This window comes from Zootoca vivipara, chromosome 13 (genome assembly GCF_965207765.1).
Source record: "Zootoca vivipara chromosome 13, rZooViv2.hap1.1, whole genome shotgun sequence".
NCBI lineage: Eukaryota > Metazoa > Chordata > Lepidosauria > Squamata > Lacertidae > Zootoca > Zootoca vivipara.
Genome location: NC_142596.1, coordinates 17,080,659 through 17,097,544, shown reverse-complemented (window position 1 = coordinate 17,097,544; position 16,886 = coordinate 17,080,659). Strand labels below are relative to the sequence as shown.

At 44.6% G+C, this 16,886-nt stretch overlaps 2 protein-coding genes across 7 annotated transcripts in view; one reads left to right on the top strand and one right to left on the bottom strand.

Moving 5' to 3' along the window:
• Positions 1-1,395: 1,395 nt before the first annotated feature.
• The window catches only part of PEX11A (peroxisomal biogenesis factor 11 alpha), a 17,571-nt gene continuing 2,080 nt past the window's right edge, over positions 1,396-16,886 (bottom strand). The window contains exons 1-3 of one of the 3 annotated variants that reach the window (XM_035131900.3): positions 12,914-13,093; positions 7,852-7,967; positions 1,396-5,352 (exon numbers count right to left, since the gene is read on the bottom strand). In XM_035131900.3, the coding sequence (XP_034987791.3) occupies positions 4,796-5,352; positions 7,852-7,967; positions 12,914-12,969 (729 nt within the window). In that variant the 5' untranslated portion in view covers positions 12,970-13,093 and the 3' untranslated portion in view covers positions 1,396-4,795. Of the gene's footprint in view, positions 5,353-7,851; positions 7,968-9,869; positions 11,430-12,913; positions 13,094-16,886 lie in introns of those variants that run through there. The other 2 variants (XM_088657324.1, XM_035131899.3) reach the window with 2 other exon arrangements.
• The window catches only part of WDR93 (WD repeat domain 93), a 27,702-nt gene continuing 23,959 nt past the window's right edge, over positions 13,144-16,886 (top strand). For 2 of the 4 annotated variants that reach the window (XM_060282385.2, XM_035131901.3), the window contains exons 1-3: positions 13,149-13,242; positions 14,765-15,096; positions 15,517-15,727. In XM_060282385.2, coding sequence (XP_060138368.2) covers positions 14,827-15,096; positions 15,517-15,727 — 481 coding nt within the window. In that variant the 5' untranslated portion in view covers positions 13,149-13,242; positions 14,765-14,826. Of the gene's footprint in view, positions 13,243-14,764; positions 15,097-15,516; positions 15,728-16,886 lie in introns of all 4 variants that reach the window. The other 2 variants (XM_060282386.2, XM_088657321.1) reach the window with 2 other exon arrangements.

Sequence of the window (16,886 nt, the reverse complement as noted above, 5' to 3'; positions counted from 1 at the left end):
TTTCCCCCTGAAGATTTTCTGCATTTCAGAGTTCACCAGGGCAAGCTGTCACCTTTCTCTCGTTTCTCCCTTTTGGCCACAATCCTGTCAGACAACCAGCCGCAAAAGCGGAAATGTACAAATGGCAGGCAAATGAATAAAATAAACGAGGGGCTGAAAATTTATTCTGGGCTCAACATGGTTCAGAACAAGTCCTTCCTCAGGGAGACATTTGGGCCTGGAATAAATTTCATGCCAAACACATAGGAGTTACCCCCTTCACTGCCTCTGTCTCTCCTTGCCTACAATCCTGCCAGTACTTGCCAGCTAAGTTTACAGGAACATCAGAAGAAGCTGCAGGTCTCAACCCTACCTGGAGATACTGGGGATTGAACCTGCAACCTTCTGCATGCAAGGCAGATGCTCTTCCACTGAGCCATGGCCCTATTCAATGAATGATATGCTGCTTCTTTCCCATCCAACATGCAAACATTGTCTGTTATACTGTTCTCTTGTTCTGTTTGAGACAAGAGCAGAACACTTGATTGACTCATCTTATTGTACAACACTGCCGTCCTACACATTCTTGCCTGCAATTAGGTTTGCGAGATGGATGCGGTGAGACCTTCTAAACGCAAATAGTGGAATATAAACAGCTGAAGAATAGGCTTTAAAATTCAAGAGCTTCACAGGAGTGCTGCTGGGTGCCACACCCCTTTTTTATCAATGAAGCTGCAGAAGAGTTAGGATGGGGAACCTGTGGCCCCTCCAGATGTTGCTGGACTCCAACTCCCATCAGACCCAGCAAGCATGGTCATTGGTCAGCAATGGTGGAAGTTGTAGCCCAAGAACATCTGGAGGCCCACAGGTTCTCTCTCCCTGTTCCAAGGCAACCACATTTTACCACCTAAAGCAGCCTTACACAACCTTGGGTCCCCAGATCTTGTTGGACTACAACTCCCACCATCTATATCTAGCAGGACCAGTGGTGAGGGATGATGGGAGTTGTAGTCCAACAAGATCTGGGAACTCAAGGTTGAGAAAGGTGGACCTACATTATTCAATTCCAGCCTCCTCTGAATATATGTTACAAGGCTGAAATGTCCTCTAAGATTGTGTTACAAGGGACAATAAAAAATTGGAAGCAGCAGGGGACTTGCTTTTTGATGCGATAATCGGGAGGCTGACAGACATCTTGCTGAATCGGATTGTTCTTGAGAGATTCCACAGGAATTCATTCCTCTTAAGGTCTGGTTAGGCTGCAAAGCCAGCAGCTGGGTGAAGTTTTATAGCTGAACATTGCAAGGCTCCATTCTTGGCTTCCCCTTTTAGAAGAGAACAAACACCAATTTCTCTATCAGCGACTTTTTTCACCCACCATGTGTAAACCAAACACAAGACTCAAATTCAAACTCAGAAGTTTGCCATTGCTTTTCTTTTCTTTTTTTCCCCTGGAAAAAATGAAAGTATAGCAGCTTTTATTCCAGATACAGTAGTGTGATATTCAAGGTGCTGGGTGCTCTTAAAATTCATGTTATTAAACTTGTTAGTTGCTCATTGCAGAAAAAGGTCACAAAGCAACTTACAACATATTCAAAATATTAGCATGTTAAAATACCTTATAATATAAACACGTTTAAAAATTCCCAATATGCAAGATTAAAAGGCACCAAGGAAAGGATTCCACCCTGTCCCAAGTCACAAATATGGCTTGATTTCATTACTTTTAGAATTCCTAATGTGTGAGCTCCCAACAATCTACTCCCAGATTTTAGTGTCTTAAAAATGAGCCTTTTAAATACAGTATCTTCTTTTGGAGGGCGATTCTGACTGCACCTGCTAGCATTGCCCAACAGCCCTAATCTCATGATACAGAAATACATCTCATTGCTTTCATCAGAATTCTGTTGAACACAAGAAGATGATGCATTTCTATGTCATGAGTTTATGTCTGTTGGGCTTACAGGTGCAGTCAAAAGCATCCTCAGCAAAAGGGAACAGATACAAAATGTCAAGAGAGCAAGAAGCAGGAAAACTGGAATCATTGGGTTGGAAAGGACCCCAAGGGTCATGCAGGAAGCACAGCTAAAGCATCCTTCACAGATGGCCATACAACCTCTATCTAAATTCTTTCAATGAAGGAGAGTCCACCACCTTCTGAGACCAGACAACCTAGGCTCTTGTTTCTTTATTTCATTTGCCCATCCCTCCAAGAAGCTGTACACTGGATTCCCTCACAACAACCCTGTAGGGTTGTTTTTTTGGGGGGGATTAAAGACTTGCTAAAACTCAGAAACCTGCATGCTTGAGCTGGAAATGGAATCCCAAAAGTCAATTTGCATCCTCTACACCAGGGGTGGCCAACTTCCAAGAGACTGAGATCTACTCACAGAGTTAAAAACTGGCAGTGATTTGGGGGGTTCAGGTCAAAGTTGTTGAGCTTTTTTTTACGAAGGAAAGCCCTGTTTTTCGGGGTTCACGTAAAAGTTGTTGAGTATTAGGAAGGAGGAAAGCGGCATTGAGCTTTTTTTAAGGAAGGAAAGCCCTGCTTTTGGTGGTTCAGGTCATTTTAGGGGCGCAGGGCAAAGGTGTTGAGGTTTTTTTAGGGGAGCCAAAGTTTTTTAGCTTCTTTGGGGGGGGGAGCCACTGATCTACCGGTGATCTACCACAGACGTCCAGTGATCTACTGGTAGATCATGATCTACCTGTTGGACATGCCTGCCACCAAAAGAGCCGGGCTCTTAATGTATCCTATTACACCCTTAATTTTCAAAACCAAACCAAAACCTACTGCCCCCTGGAAGTTGTGTGTGTGTGTGTGTGTGTAGGGGAGAACCACAAAGCTCTGATAACGCTAAGATTGCTTGTTCAGAACATTACAAAATTGCTGGCAACATTGCACAATGTTCTCCCCTCTCAAGTCACCCAGCTTGTTCCTTGGGCCTTTCTCCAACTACAGGTTAAAAGCAGTAGACTTGTAATCTGGGGAACCGGGTTCGCGTCTCTGCTCCTCCACATGCAGCTGCTGGGTGACCTTGGGCTAGTCACACTTCTCTGAAGTCTCTCAGCCCCACCCACCTCACAGGGTGTCTGTTGTGGGGGAGGAGGGGAAAGGAGATTGTTAGCCGCTTTGAGACTTCTTCAGGTAGTGATAAAGCGGGATATCAAATCCAAACTCTTCTACAGCTGACCTATGGTTTCCTTTTGTTGCAAAGCAAGTTGTGTCTTAACTCAGATGCATCTGTGTGCATATACTGCACCCCACATGCCCCCCAAGGGGGCAGGGAAACACAAACAAATCATTCACCCAGTGACATTTGGAAAAAGTGATTTTCCCATTACCATAAGCAACAAGAAAGGCAGTGCTATCTGAGAAGGTAAGGCATATTCTGGCATCCCTATATGTTAGGAAGCTGAGAGTGAGAATCTGCAGACTGGCCAGGATAAATATGGGCCAGGAGGTAGCCCTATAAAGAACATGTACAGAATTCCTGGATACCTGCAATTACATACAGTTGTACCTTGGTCTTCGAACAGCTTAGTTCTCAAAAGTTTTGGCTCCCGAATGCTGCAAACCTGGAAGTGACTGTTCTGGTTTGCGAACTATTTTTGGAAGCCAAATGTCCGATGGGGCCTCTGCGGCTTCTGATTGGCTGCAGGAGATTCCTGCAGCCAATTGGGAGCCAAGCTTGGGTTTCCAAACGTTTTGGAAGTCAAACGGACTTCTGGAACGGATTCCGTTCAACTTCCAAGGTACGACTGTATTTGGGCAGTCATAGAGTCCATATCAAGAGTCAGTAGCCACACTGCTTCCCACCCCACATTTTCCTGCCCCCCATGCCTTCACATCTTTTGGATGTGGGGAGAAGTCCCCCACTCTCCAGAGAGTCAAATGGTTTCCTCATAGTATGCATACTTATGTAATTATACGAAAGGTGAACTAGGTTTTGCACTTTTATATATTCTGTTTGACTGGAAGCAGCATTTGGATAAAAGGAAGTTGCACACACAACATTCTCGTTTTTTTTGTTTTTTTTACAAGGTTTTGCTTTCCCACTATAGCCTCTAGTCAAACAGCTTGGCAAGTTTTTGAAGCAATTAAAAAACAAAACTAAAAAAACTAGGAAAACTAGATCAGATGTGAAAGTGCTCATAGCCTGAGATGTGACCCCTGTGATAGCTGAGTTGGTAGAGCATGAGACTCTTAATCTCAGGGTCGTGGGTTCAAGCCCCATGTTGGGCAAAAGAATCCTGCATTGTAGGGGGTTGGACTTGATGACCATCGTGGTCCCTTCCAACTCGACAATTCCATGATTCTATGATTCCAAGGCAACTTGGTATTCAACAAGACTTCAGCGCAAGTATTAGGGCTAGGGGATTCCCACCCCCTCCTCACCATTCCCAAATCTGCTCTGGAGGGTTAGGGAAACCCCCAGAATAGGTTTCAACGGTGAGCAGGGGAGGAGAGGGGGAGATCGGAATATCTGTTTAGTGTTACATTGGACATGACTGCCCTCAGCCAAAGTCTCATGTGGGCCACATGCCCTTTTTTCTACATTCAGACCCAAATCTCGACTGTACAATTTCACATTCTTTGTTACATAGTTCCTAGGTCGTTTCCCTCGGTCTTTCCGATGCCATCACTGATCAATGCCTTCTCCCACCGAAGGGCCGCAAAATCATATGAGGAAAGAGTCGGAAACCAAGCCAGCGGCAGGGAACAAGTCCGCTGACAGGACAGAGGAAGCCTGCCCAATTGGGTTTGATATCCAAAGGACCACTCTGCAAAATGGAAGCCATCAGGGACGTGTCAAAGTCAATACTTTAGTCTCAGTTGTGGGACGGCGACGGTGAGGATCCCCACCAAGGAGGAGATAAGGCCGCAGAGCCCAATGATTCCGGGGTTGGTCTTGTAGATTCCCAGCAGGTCCAACGGACTAGAGAGATCGCAAAGGTTCTTCACCGTGTCCAGCAGCAAAGGAGGATGCTTCTTCAGTGTGATGTAGAGGAGGAGGAGAAGCGGCTGGAGGCCACTGGTTGCCAGAGAAGTTAAGCTCTGGAGCCGAGATGAGTCCCCTTGAAGCTTCTCTTTCCGTGCAGCATGCTCCATCCGCCAGCAGAGCTCGTACAAGTCGTTGGCCAGGTTTATCAGCAGGGAATAGTAGTAGTATTTGGTCGCCCGGCTGCGCCACTTCTTCTTGTTGATGTCCGAGATGAGCCCCACGCTCTTCACCCACAAGACAGTGTCGCACATGAAGTATAGGACACGGTTGAGGTTGGAGGCAGTCAGGCACCAGCGGGGAACCAAATCTGGCAACTGGGAGGTGTGCCTGGCCGAAACGAAGGCATGCAGCATGTTACCAAGCCTAAACACTGCAAGAGAACCCACAATTATTAGAAGGGCCTCGTTTCCAGACAGCCTGTTTACTGAGCTTTTATCCTGATTTGCTTGCTCAAAGTTTGCCCGGGAGATTATACAACACCCGCTGTTCACTGAGCATACATTCTGATGTTTTTGTGGGGGTGACTGTATGACATAATGTAAAGCAATTATTCCCCCCCACCACCACTTTTCAGGGCATTTCCCCATTACTTTCCTTACCACAAATATACATATCTGGTGTGTGTGTGTACATATGTGTAAGGAAAGTGCTTACAAAAAGACACACACACAAAGCCAGCTGGTTGCACAAGAGTGCCAAATCCACTTTTAACTGCACATCCTGAATTTATTGGTTTGTGAGTGAATCCCACCCACAAAATCCCACCGGCTGGAACTGGCTGGAGTTAGTGGCATTTATTATTCCAGTTACACTCCATCATTTGGCTGGATTGACAGCGTCCTATGGTCTTCTAAATACAGTGGTCCCTCGACTTATGAAGTACTCGACTTACGAAATTTCGAGTTACGAATGAAAAAAAAATGGCCGCACGCCTACTTTTTTTTTTAACATCCGAAAGGAAAACCATTGCAGTTTAGATGGGGTTTTCTCGACTTACAAATTTTTCCGTTTCCAATGCATTCCTATGAGAAACCACTTTTTTCGACTTACAAATTTTTCGACCTACGAATGTGCATTCGGAACGGATTAAATTCGTAAGTCGAGGGACCACTGTATGAGCCTCCTGGATATGGTTGCAGGCAAGCAAACAATATATAACAGCAAAACACAATGCAAGCTAGGGTCTTTAGAAGAGTACTTAAAAACAAAACAGATTTACTACATGGCTTCAGCATTACAAAAAGTGATGGGATGGGTAGACTTGCACACCTATTGCGCAAAAAGTATTCCGGTAAGGAGAAGGAGGTGAAGAGGCTGGGCAGGCCTCAACTTATCCTTCAGGAGCCCATGCTTGCTGGCTGGGCACTCCCCACCAAGCTGTCATTTCCAGATTGTGAATGGGGACGAGGCTAGGCCAAAAAGCCGCCTGACCGTTAAAGGTAAACAGACTTGTCAGCAAAAAGTGCATGATAAAGCAGCTTTCATTTATTTGTTTCCCTATTTCATAAAAGTTACACACTGACTGGTTGAAAACAGCAACAACAAAAACCCTCAAACCTCATCACCCAGTCAACAAACACGGATGCTTAATCCAAGATCCATCAATATACCTTACACTGGGTACCAACAGCCCACCAGATAATGCTGGATATTGGAGGAGATAAGACTTATACAGGAAGAAATGGGCTCAGATCTCTGGAAAAGGGCACACTTTCATTGCAAGCACAGCTTCCCCCTTTCCCACACAGTTTTAGAAGGAAGCTAACAGGCAGGAGCTGCCCTTGGGAATTAATCGTGGGTTTTAAAACTATTTCAACCACTCAGCTTCCCCCCAGTGTACACTGCTTACTTAAACGTTGAGCAATTTATTTATTAAAAACAAATTAAGGTGACACTCTGAAACTGTGCAAAAGCAAAGGAGGGTGTATAGGATTTTATTTGCAAGCCTGTCCTCAAATGGAGCATTTCCAGGTATAAGGGTGGATGAAATGCAGCCTGAGTCACTATGTCCATTCATGTCTACATCAATGAAATCACGTACAGTGGTACCTCGGTTTATGAACACAATTGGTTCCGGAAGTCTGCTGATAAACTGAAGCGTTCATAAACTGAAGCGAACTTTCCCATTGAAAGTAATGGAAAGTAGATCAATCTGTTCCAGACGGTCCACGGAGTACTTAAACTGAAGCGTTCATAAACTGAAGCGAACTTTCCCATTGAAAGTAATGGAAAGTGGATTAATCCGTTCCAGATGGGTCTATGGCGTTCGTAAACCGAAAATTCATAAACCGAGGTATTCATAAACCGAGGTTCCACTGTATACAATTAATGCAATTTACCACTGGTCCTGCTTTGCTGTTTTTGCTGGGCTGTTTTTGCCTGGCTGAAACATGTCCTTGAAATCTGATAATGCCTTGTGCTTGGCTGGCTGGAGGAGGCGTGTGTCCGTGTGGGTGTGTACCAACTAGCTTACTGTACAAAGATAACATTTACATACATGCCTTTACATACATTGCTCTGCAAACCTCTGCCTCTGGTCCCACCCATCACTGCCATGTGGCCCCCAGAAAGTTGCCCAGAAAGGAATGTGGACCTTAAGCTTTCAAAGCCCCCCCTTCAATAGACGTTTTTGATAGATTTGATGAAGAGTTATAAGTTATCTTCTCATTTCGATTAACAGGACTCCAAACTAACTCAAGTGCAGCAACACAGGCTCTATTATTTTCATCATCATTTGTGATCTGTTCCAATTATATATTGCTTTTGTGCATTTGCAACAGGTCCTTTTTCTGCTCCCCACCTCCAGATTATGCCTACAAAAGACGTGCCTCTCTCTCTTTTGGTATTTCTTAATAAGCAACATACTTACACTTGCGGCCCGAGCGCATGCTTGCCTCCAGGTCTTTGAGCTTCCTTATCACTTCCTCACGTCCGGTCTTATGCTCTAACATATAGCTGAGCAACATGCATGCATACTGAGTTGCTCTGGAATGGGGAGGAAAAACACGGAGAAGCCAATTCACATCACAGGCAAAAACAGGCCACTCACAGAGGGAGAGGAATGTCTCTCCCACAATTAAATTAAGGTAGAAGCATCAAAGGGACAGAACTAGCCTCTTCCTTGGGGCGACTCCTCACAAAATATCCTTGAGCACACAATTATGGTTTTAGGAGGCAACTCAAGCAATGCGAACATGCACACAAGGACACACACACTATAATCAAGAATTCATTACTGCAACATGCTCTGTGTGGGGCTACCATTGTGCCTGATCCGGAAATTCCAGCTAGTGCAAAATACTGCATTTGATGAGGACAGACTACACAGTCTGTCCAGTACACAGCGCTGGTGCTTATAAACTTACACTGGTTGCTCTTATGTTATGGGTCCAGGAAATATTAACCCTGGTCCCTTATATCCTGGCCCAATCATTGTGATCTTTGTGGAGTCCCCGTTGATGGTATCCCATGGCTCATAACTTTTAGAAGCCATGCTTTCAGTGCCTGTGGAACTCCCTCCCAATTGATATCAGACAGACAGCCTCCTTGCTCAACCTCAGACACACGGTTGTTGTTCTAGCAAGCATTGCGAGGTGGTCTTGGGTTTCCTGCTAACTTTGTATTGTTTTATTGACCCATTTTCTGGTGGGTTGTTTTTTATTTATGTCCAGCACCTAGAAATGATTAGGTGGTATGTAAATGAATTAAAATATAAATAAAAAAATGTATTATTAGCAGACACCCAAGAGTAAGAGCAGGTATTCTTGAAATGTGTTGGCTTGGAACATGCAAGCATCTCCCCGACTCCCATTTCTTTCCTAAAGTCTGGCTCAGTTCACAGATCATGCTAAACCAAGGTTAATGATGTGCTGTAGACATGCCTTTCTGGACTGTTCAGAAAACAAACCATGACCCCTGACTGAGGTGCGACGCTAAGTCATGGACTGTGGTTTGTTTCCTCCCAAATATCTGGAGGGCATCAGGTTAGCAAAGGCTGCCTGGCACCAGCTCTACAGAACTTCAGACAGGAGTCTCTTACAGCCCTGCCCAAAGTTGCCAAGGACTGAAATCTGGCACCTTCTGTGTGCAAAGCATTTGCCCTATTACTGAGTTATGACTAAGTGAGGCAGCATTCTCCCTCTGGCTGCTTAGCACATCAGCTGCATTCCTGTTTTTCTAGCACTACTACGGATGGATGAACCTGTCCTTTTTGACTTCTATTAGTTTCTCATTTTTCCAGCCTTAGGTTAAGTCCTCCACATTTCTCCGGCAATTCGTGGCTGTTATTTTGTTGTTTTTTCAATCCTCATAAAAATTCACCAGTATTTTTCATGTGAATTTCACGTATTTTTGTACGCTGTTCCAACCAAGACACACATCTTTGCAAGCCATCCCCCCCCCAATATATTGCATGCTTATGTGTTACTTTCACCAATGAATGTATTTTAATGCACACTTCCCCCCGATATATGCATTGATGTGCACATTTTCTGTTGGGAGACCAGCCTCGCAAAAATCAAAGGCGTGTGAATTTTGAAGAATAGTTGGTTATGTGTCCAGCTCTGGGCACCACAGTTCAAGAAGGATACTGACAAGCTGGAACGTGTCCAGAAGAGGGCAACCAAAATGGTCAAAGGCCTGGAAATGATGCCTTATGAGGAACGGCTTAGGGAGCTGGGTATGTTTAGCTTGGAGAAGAGAAGGTTAAGGGGTGATATGATAGCCATGTTCAAATATATAAATGGATATCATATAGAGGAGGGAGAAAGGTTGTTCCAGAGAAGCGGACATGGAGCAATGGATTCAAACTACAAGAAAGAAGATTCCACCTAAACATTAGGAAGAACTTCCTAACAGCAAGAGCTGTTTGGCAGTGGAATTTGCTACCAAGGAGTATGGTGGAGTCTCCTTCTTTGGAGGTCTTTAAGCAGAGGCTTGACAGGCATATGTCAAGAATGCTTTGATGGTGTTTCCTGCTTGGCAGGGGGTTGGACTGGATGGCCCTTGTGGTCTCTTCCAATTCTATTATTCTATGGTTTCCATGTTGGTTCAAAAAGTGTCTCATAAAAATGCAATCATAACAGATTTGCTTCCCCACCCTCTCTTGTAAAGTTTGTTTGTTTGTTTGTTTGAGTAAAGTCTGTGCATGACTTGATGAAATTCGGTCTGGTCTGAGTTCCTGAACCCTTTAATTTTGACCACGCTTTTCGGAGCAAGGGTCATTCACCACACAGGGCAACACAGAACAGGTCTGCCAAATCTTCTGCACGACAGCCCTTCAGATATGTGAATACTTCTCTTCTCCAGACTAAGCATAACTAGCTTTGCTGTTCCTCACATGATTAGGTTTTCACAGCAGAAAGAGGGAGAGAGAGATCAGCTGTTCATTGCTGCAGATTAAACTGCTGCTGACAAGAGCGCCGCAGTTTCAAAAATAATTATAATCAATTTCTTTTATAAGCCACTTCCACCTCCTGAAGCTCAGACAATACATGCCTAATTTTTATCCTCACAAAAGCCCAATAAGATAGGCAAGGCTGAGAACTAGTGATTGGCCCAAGGTCACCAAGTGAGCTTCATGTTGTTGTTGTTGTTGTTGTTACCCTGCCCATCTGGCTGGATTTCCCCAGCCACTCTGGGAGGTTCCCAACAGAATATTAAAAACACGATAAAACATCAAACATTAAAAACTTCCCTAAACAGGGCTGCCTTCAGACGTCTTCTGAAAGTCAGAGAGTTGTTTATTTCCTTGACATCTGATGGGAGGGCTTTCCACAGCGCAGGCGCCACCACTGAGAAGGCCCTCTGCCTGGTTCCCTGTAACCTCACTTATCACAGGGAGGGAACCACCAGAAGGCCTTCGGAGCTGGACCTCAGTGTGTGGGCTAAACGATGGGGGTGGAGACTTGATTTGAACCTTAGTTTTCCTAGCTCGAGGCAGGAGAAGGCAGTATTTTATGTTTGTTCCATAAGTCAGACCACTGACCCATTGAGCTCAATATGTTGGCACAATGGGTCAGGCTGTTAACCAGAAGGTTGGTGGTTTGAACCTACCCAGGGACAGCTGTGGACCATAGATTGTTAAATTTGCCAAAGGCCTGGGAAAAGAGGAATGTTTTTGGCTGTACCTAAGCATATGGAATGAAGGCACCGTGCATTTTAGGGGGTTGGGCTAGATGACCCTCGGGTTCCCTTCCAACTCTATGATTCTATAATAATCTACTGCCTACTCTGACTGGTAGCAGCCTCTCCAGGGTTTCAGGCAGCCCTATGTGGTTGCTCACTGGGGAAAGATGGTTTGAGCATATCACACTGATCCTGGCCTGAAAGCACTGGTTGCCAATTAGTTTCTGGACCCAATTTGAACTGCTGGTTTTGATTTTAAAAAGTCTTAAAATCAGGCCCGGCTCTAGGGGTAGTCTCGGTGGTGCGGGGTGCTAGGGCACCGGGCCGGCAGGCAGGCGCTGCGCAGCAAAGCTACACGGAAGCCATGCTGCACGCTGTGCCTGCCCACTAGGGCGGGGGCGCCGGAGCGATCTCCGCGCCAAGGCGCCCGACCTGCTTGAGACGGCCCTGCTTAAAATAGCTCAGGACCGTAATACCTTAAGGACAGAGTCGCCCCATATGAACTGACCTGGACCCTGTGATCATCATTGAGGCCCTTCTTTGTGTGCCTCCTCTGCAAGAGGTCTGGAGTGGCAACATGAGAATGGGCCTTTTCTGTGGTGGCTCCCTCCACTTGTGGAATGCTCTCCCTTGGGAGGCTCCCATGGCACCTTCGTTCCATATCTTTAGGTGCCAGACAAAAACACTCCTCTTTACCCAGGCCTTTGGCTAACCAAACAATCTATGGTCTTTTAAATGGGGGGGTATTGTTTTTGTTTGTTACTATGGCATGTCTTTTTGTGTTTTTATATTGTAAACCTTCACGTGATCCCTGCATGTATAGATATCTTTTTTCAAAAAAAAAAGTCAGGAATTGAACTTTGGACGTTCTCCATACCACACTGACTGTCAACCTTATTTCAGAGGCTTACATTTCGGACTGCCGGCGTTTCTACAGTAATCATCAATCTAAACAGAGCTGCTACACTGGCAGTGGCAAAGATCAGAGCAGCCTCTTCTGTGGTTGGACAAATTTGTGCTCCCAGGAGTCATTTTAATTACCTGGATGCATTTCTCAGGGTGCACTGCTACTTCCCTCAGCAGTATTTTAGAAACCTGAACATCAGGGATGGGATTATCAGCAAGCGGCAAGTTGCAATTTTGGAAACTGAGCACCCCTCATGGTTTAGAGCAGGCATAGGCAAACTCAGCCCTCCAGATGTTTTGGGACTACAACTCCCATCATCTCTGACCACTGGTCCTGTTAGCTAGGGATCATGGGAGTTGTAGTCCCAAAAACATCTGGAGGGCAGAGTTTGCCTATGCCAGGTTCAGAGGGGTGTCCCTGGCTGCATTTAATTTGTATGAAGTTGTATGCAATACTTAATGCAGAGATCCTACAACCCAACTTACCAGGGAGTAAGTCCCTCTGAGTTCTACGGGAGCTACTACTGAGCATAAGGGTACACAGGGGAATGCCTACCCCTAAACATTTTGTGAATCTTTGTACTTTCCTACATTTACTGTATTTATTTTCCTCCGATTTGAACTCTAAAATGGTGATTTTCTCGAGTCAAAATAAGTACCCCTAAACTTTTAGAGAGAAAATAAGCACTGCGAGTATATAGGATTGCACAATTGCTTCTCTCTCTCTCTCTCTCTCTGTGGTGTGGTGGGAAAGGCTTGCGAAATCGACAACTATAACCGAACACCGCCTTAAAAGTGCCTTTAGCAATAAATACAAAATAAAACTAAAAAAAAAAACTTTTTTGGGACACCAGCCATTCAGCCCACCCACCCACTCGCCTCTTTCCTTCCCCCCTCACCGAAAGAGCCGATCTCGACCCTGGGTCTGGTTGGTGAAGTGCACAAACGCTTCCATTTGCAAAGGCGGCGGCAAATCCCACGCCGGACGACGGCCAAGCAGCTCGGACACGGAACTTCGCGCAACAAGCCACCTGTGCGATCAGCTGGCTCTCGAGGAGGGGGCGTGGTCAGAGTTAGCTCCGCCTCCCCGCCCGTAGATTGCCCAGCCCCGCAAAAACGGCCTTCCTTCCGGGTCTGGGTTACTATGGCAACGTGTCAACTTCCGGAAACAGGTGTAGCGTGCTTGTTTTTTGTGTGTGCGTCCGTCCGTTTGTATACACGTGTACAGGTGCGGGACTGGGGCTTGGAAAGCGGAGTGAGGGATTGTGATTTGTTATTGTGAAATTAATTAATAAGATTCATTAACATGTCTCTGGAGCTCAGCGCCGTGTATATTTCCATTTATCTTCCTCACATGCACTTAAAAAAAAAACACAAAACGGGACCAGTTGGTTTGAGAGTAAGAGTGGAGATGAGGAACTATATAAACTTTAGAATGGTTTATTGAATATTTACAGATGAATTGTAAAGAGATTAAAAACATTGGTGGGATTATTGCAATAACCTGCAGTTTCATAAGAGTATATATTTAAAGAAGATGAATAAATGAACAAATTAAGTTAATTTGGATATGCAGATGTTAAACATAAATTTAAGGAACTGCAGAAGTGGGGGGGGGGGGAGGAAGTCAAGTTTTGAAATCAGTGAAATGTATAAATCTGAAAAGTATAAATTATATATTACAGTGCTTTTTTCTGGGGGGGGGGATGCAGGGGGACACAAACCCCTAAACATTTTGTGAATCCTTGTACTTTTGTCCATTTACTGTATTTATTTTTCCCAATTTGAACTATGAAATAGGGATTTTCTTGAGTCAAAATGAGAATACCCCTAAACATTTTTAAAGAAAAAAAAGCACTCTGTGTGTGTGTGTGTGTGTGTGTGTGTGTGTAAAACCATTGATCCCTGTATAGGGAAGTTTTTTTAATGTTTAATGTTTTGTTATGTTTTTTTATGAGTTGGAAGCCGCCCAGAGTGGCTGAGGCAACCCAATGAGATGCATGGAATACAAATAAATAAATAATATTTGTTATTATGATACTAGGTCCAGGGAGATCCAGGTTTGAATCCCTCACATAGCCATAAAGCTCGTTGCGTGACCTTGGGCTGCTCTCACAGGCAAACCCAGTGTAATCTACCTCATAGGGTGTTTTCTGCAGATTCAGCCTGCACACTCTCTGGAACCCTTTAGCGTGTAAGGTGATTTAAGAAATTAAAATGAAATAAAACACCCACTCACAGCCCTGTAAGATAGATTAAGCTGGGGGAAAGCAACTGATCCAGGGTTTCACTCAGTGAGTTTCCATTTGGACGATAAAGTTATTAGTCTAGTGTTGAAGACAGCATGCCTTTGAATAACATCTGCTGGGGATCGCTAGTAGGAGAGCGCTGCTGTTTTATCTGTCTTATCAAGCAAGGCTCTCCTAAACTTTACTTCTGAGGAGTCATAGGCATATTTACTTTCTAGTGAGGAACACAGTCACACTGAATTCCATTCTGGTAGAGCAGAACATAAGAAGAGCTATGCGGGATCAGACGAAAGGCCCATTTAGTTAGGCATCTTGTTCTCATAGTGGCTAACTTGATGCCTATGAGAAGCCCAAATGCTGTACCTCAGCACCATAGTGCTGTCCTCGCTCTCCCTTTTGGTTGCGGTGGTGTGAAGCAGGTATTGCTTTTCAAAATATAATAAACTGCTTTTGGGGGGGGGAGAGACACCTGATCAATAATCAGATTATATTTTTCTACAGAGCTTTCTTAATATTTGAAGCTGCCAAACTGCTTGTAGAGGGACAATAGAAGTGGCACAAAAATGCCTTTCTACGTCCGGAAGCATACGTCCCTGGAAATACCTTCACCCACTGAAAAGGACTGGATTAAGAAAGACGAAGAGGAGGATATATACTTGAAAGATCCATATGGGTTCCGTGATACTTTGCCTCAGCCTTATCGGATGATCAATAAGCTGGTGAATCTTTTGCTTGAGCGAACCTGGGAAATTGTTGAGGGGCCGCAACCATTACAGGAAACCAGGCAGCCGAAGGTTCCGCCCCCAAAGTACCCACCTTCATCTGAATTCCAGGTACTCATTCCCAGGCAAATTGTGGGATGAGTAGTTCTTACTTAGCAGTAGCTCCCCAATGAATTCAGTAGGATATAACAAAGAGTCTTGTGGCACTTTAAAGGCTAACTAAGTTATTATGGCATAATAAGCTTTTGTGGACTAGAATCCACTTAACCATATGTATGAAGTGTTTTCCTGAGGTGGTAGGCATGATTGTTAGTAGGTGGGATGGTGCGGTCAGAGGGAAATGAACTGCAGTAAGCGCAGACTGCGGTGGTTATTTAAAAGGCTACTTACATGTGTGCAAAATGGCTAGCGCGGTTATTAATAGGGCAGCATTGAAGATAACACTCATATTTATCAGCAGTGAATTAATGCATGTAATGGGATTTATTGCTGAGATGGGCATTGTGCTTTCTTCACTTTCAATATTCCCAGGTTGAGGGAAGGGCAAACTGCATGGTAGCCGCTGGAGAATTCATCTTCATTGGCTTTTCTATGGGACTATCTGTCTTCAGCATACCCACATGTGAAAAGCCCACATACGAGAAGGTATGTGCTTGGGAGGCAGCCAGCCTTGAGATTTGTGCCATCAAGGTTTCAAACTTTGGCAGTAGCTCCTATCTCATTGGTTCAGTGGATGAGCTGGGTAAGTACTGTATATTTAACACACACCTGCAAATTAATCATGTTTTCTACACTATTTTCTATCCTACTTTTCTTATGAGGAGCTCAGGCCTCTGTTAAGGTTTGTCCTATCAACCCTGTGAGAGGGATCTGTATTGTTTCTATTTTACAGAAGGGAGAACTAAAGAAAGAGAGTGGCTTGCTCGGGATCACATAGTGGCCCCATGCCTTTTCTTGTTGCCTGGTTGTAATTCTGAAAACCTTCCTGTGCTTTAATGACAACTAAGAAGCCTGAATCCTGCCTGAGACGATGTTGTTTATTGTCTTTTTCAGCTTAATTTTGGCAACTGAAGCAGCTCTGTAGTCATGTGTCTGAGTTGTCCTGCTACTTGGATACCCACATTCAGCCAGTTCTGTGCCAGAACTGGTGCATGACTCGGATTTTGCAAGAAATTGCCCCCACGCTAGCAACCATTCTCTTTTTCAAATAAGAGAGCAAGGTGTGATGAGTACGCTGATGATGCCCAGCTCTATTTTGTTGTGTATCATCTAATTTACGAAAGCTGTGTAAGCCATGGACCAGCACCTGGGCTTGATAGTAGGCTGGAAGAAGGTCAACAAATTGAATCTGAATCTTGGCAAGATGGAGGTGCACTGCCTAACCAATTCCAGTCTGGATAATTGATCAATTGCAACTATAGATGTACTTCCCCTGAAGGTGCACCTGGATCTGTTTCTATGACTGGAGGCTCAGGTGACCTCAGTGGCTAGGAGTGCCTTTTACCAAAATAGCATAACTACTGTTTTCCATGCTGTAGTAACCTCCCAGCTGGATTAATTCATTGCAGTGCTTTCTATGTAGGGTTGTCCTTGAAGTTGGGCTGGTGCAAAATGCAGTGGCTGAACTTGGGACAGGATATCACCAACATGTTCCGCTGCTGTTGGAAGAATCACTGGCTGCCAGTTAGCTACTAAGCTAAGTTCAAGGTTCAGGTTTTGGTGCATAAATCACTATACAAGTTGGGACCAGGATAACTGAAATAATGTTTCTTCCCTTATGAAACTGCAGATACCATCTCATCAGGAGGCCTGTTCCATACTATATTAGAGGACATCTGAAGGCAGCCCTCTTTAGGGAATGCTTTTAATGTTTAATAGATTATTGCATTTTAATGTTCTGT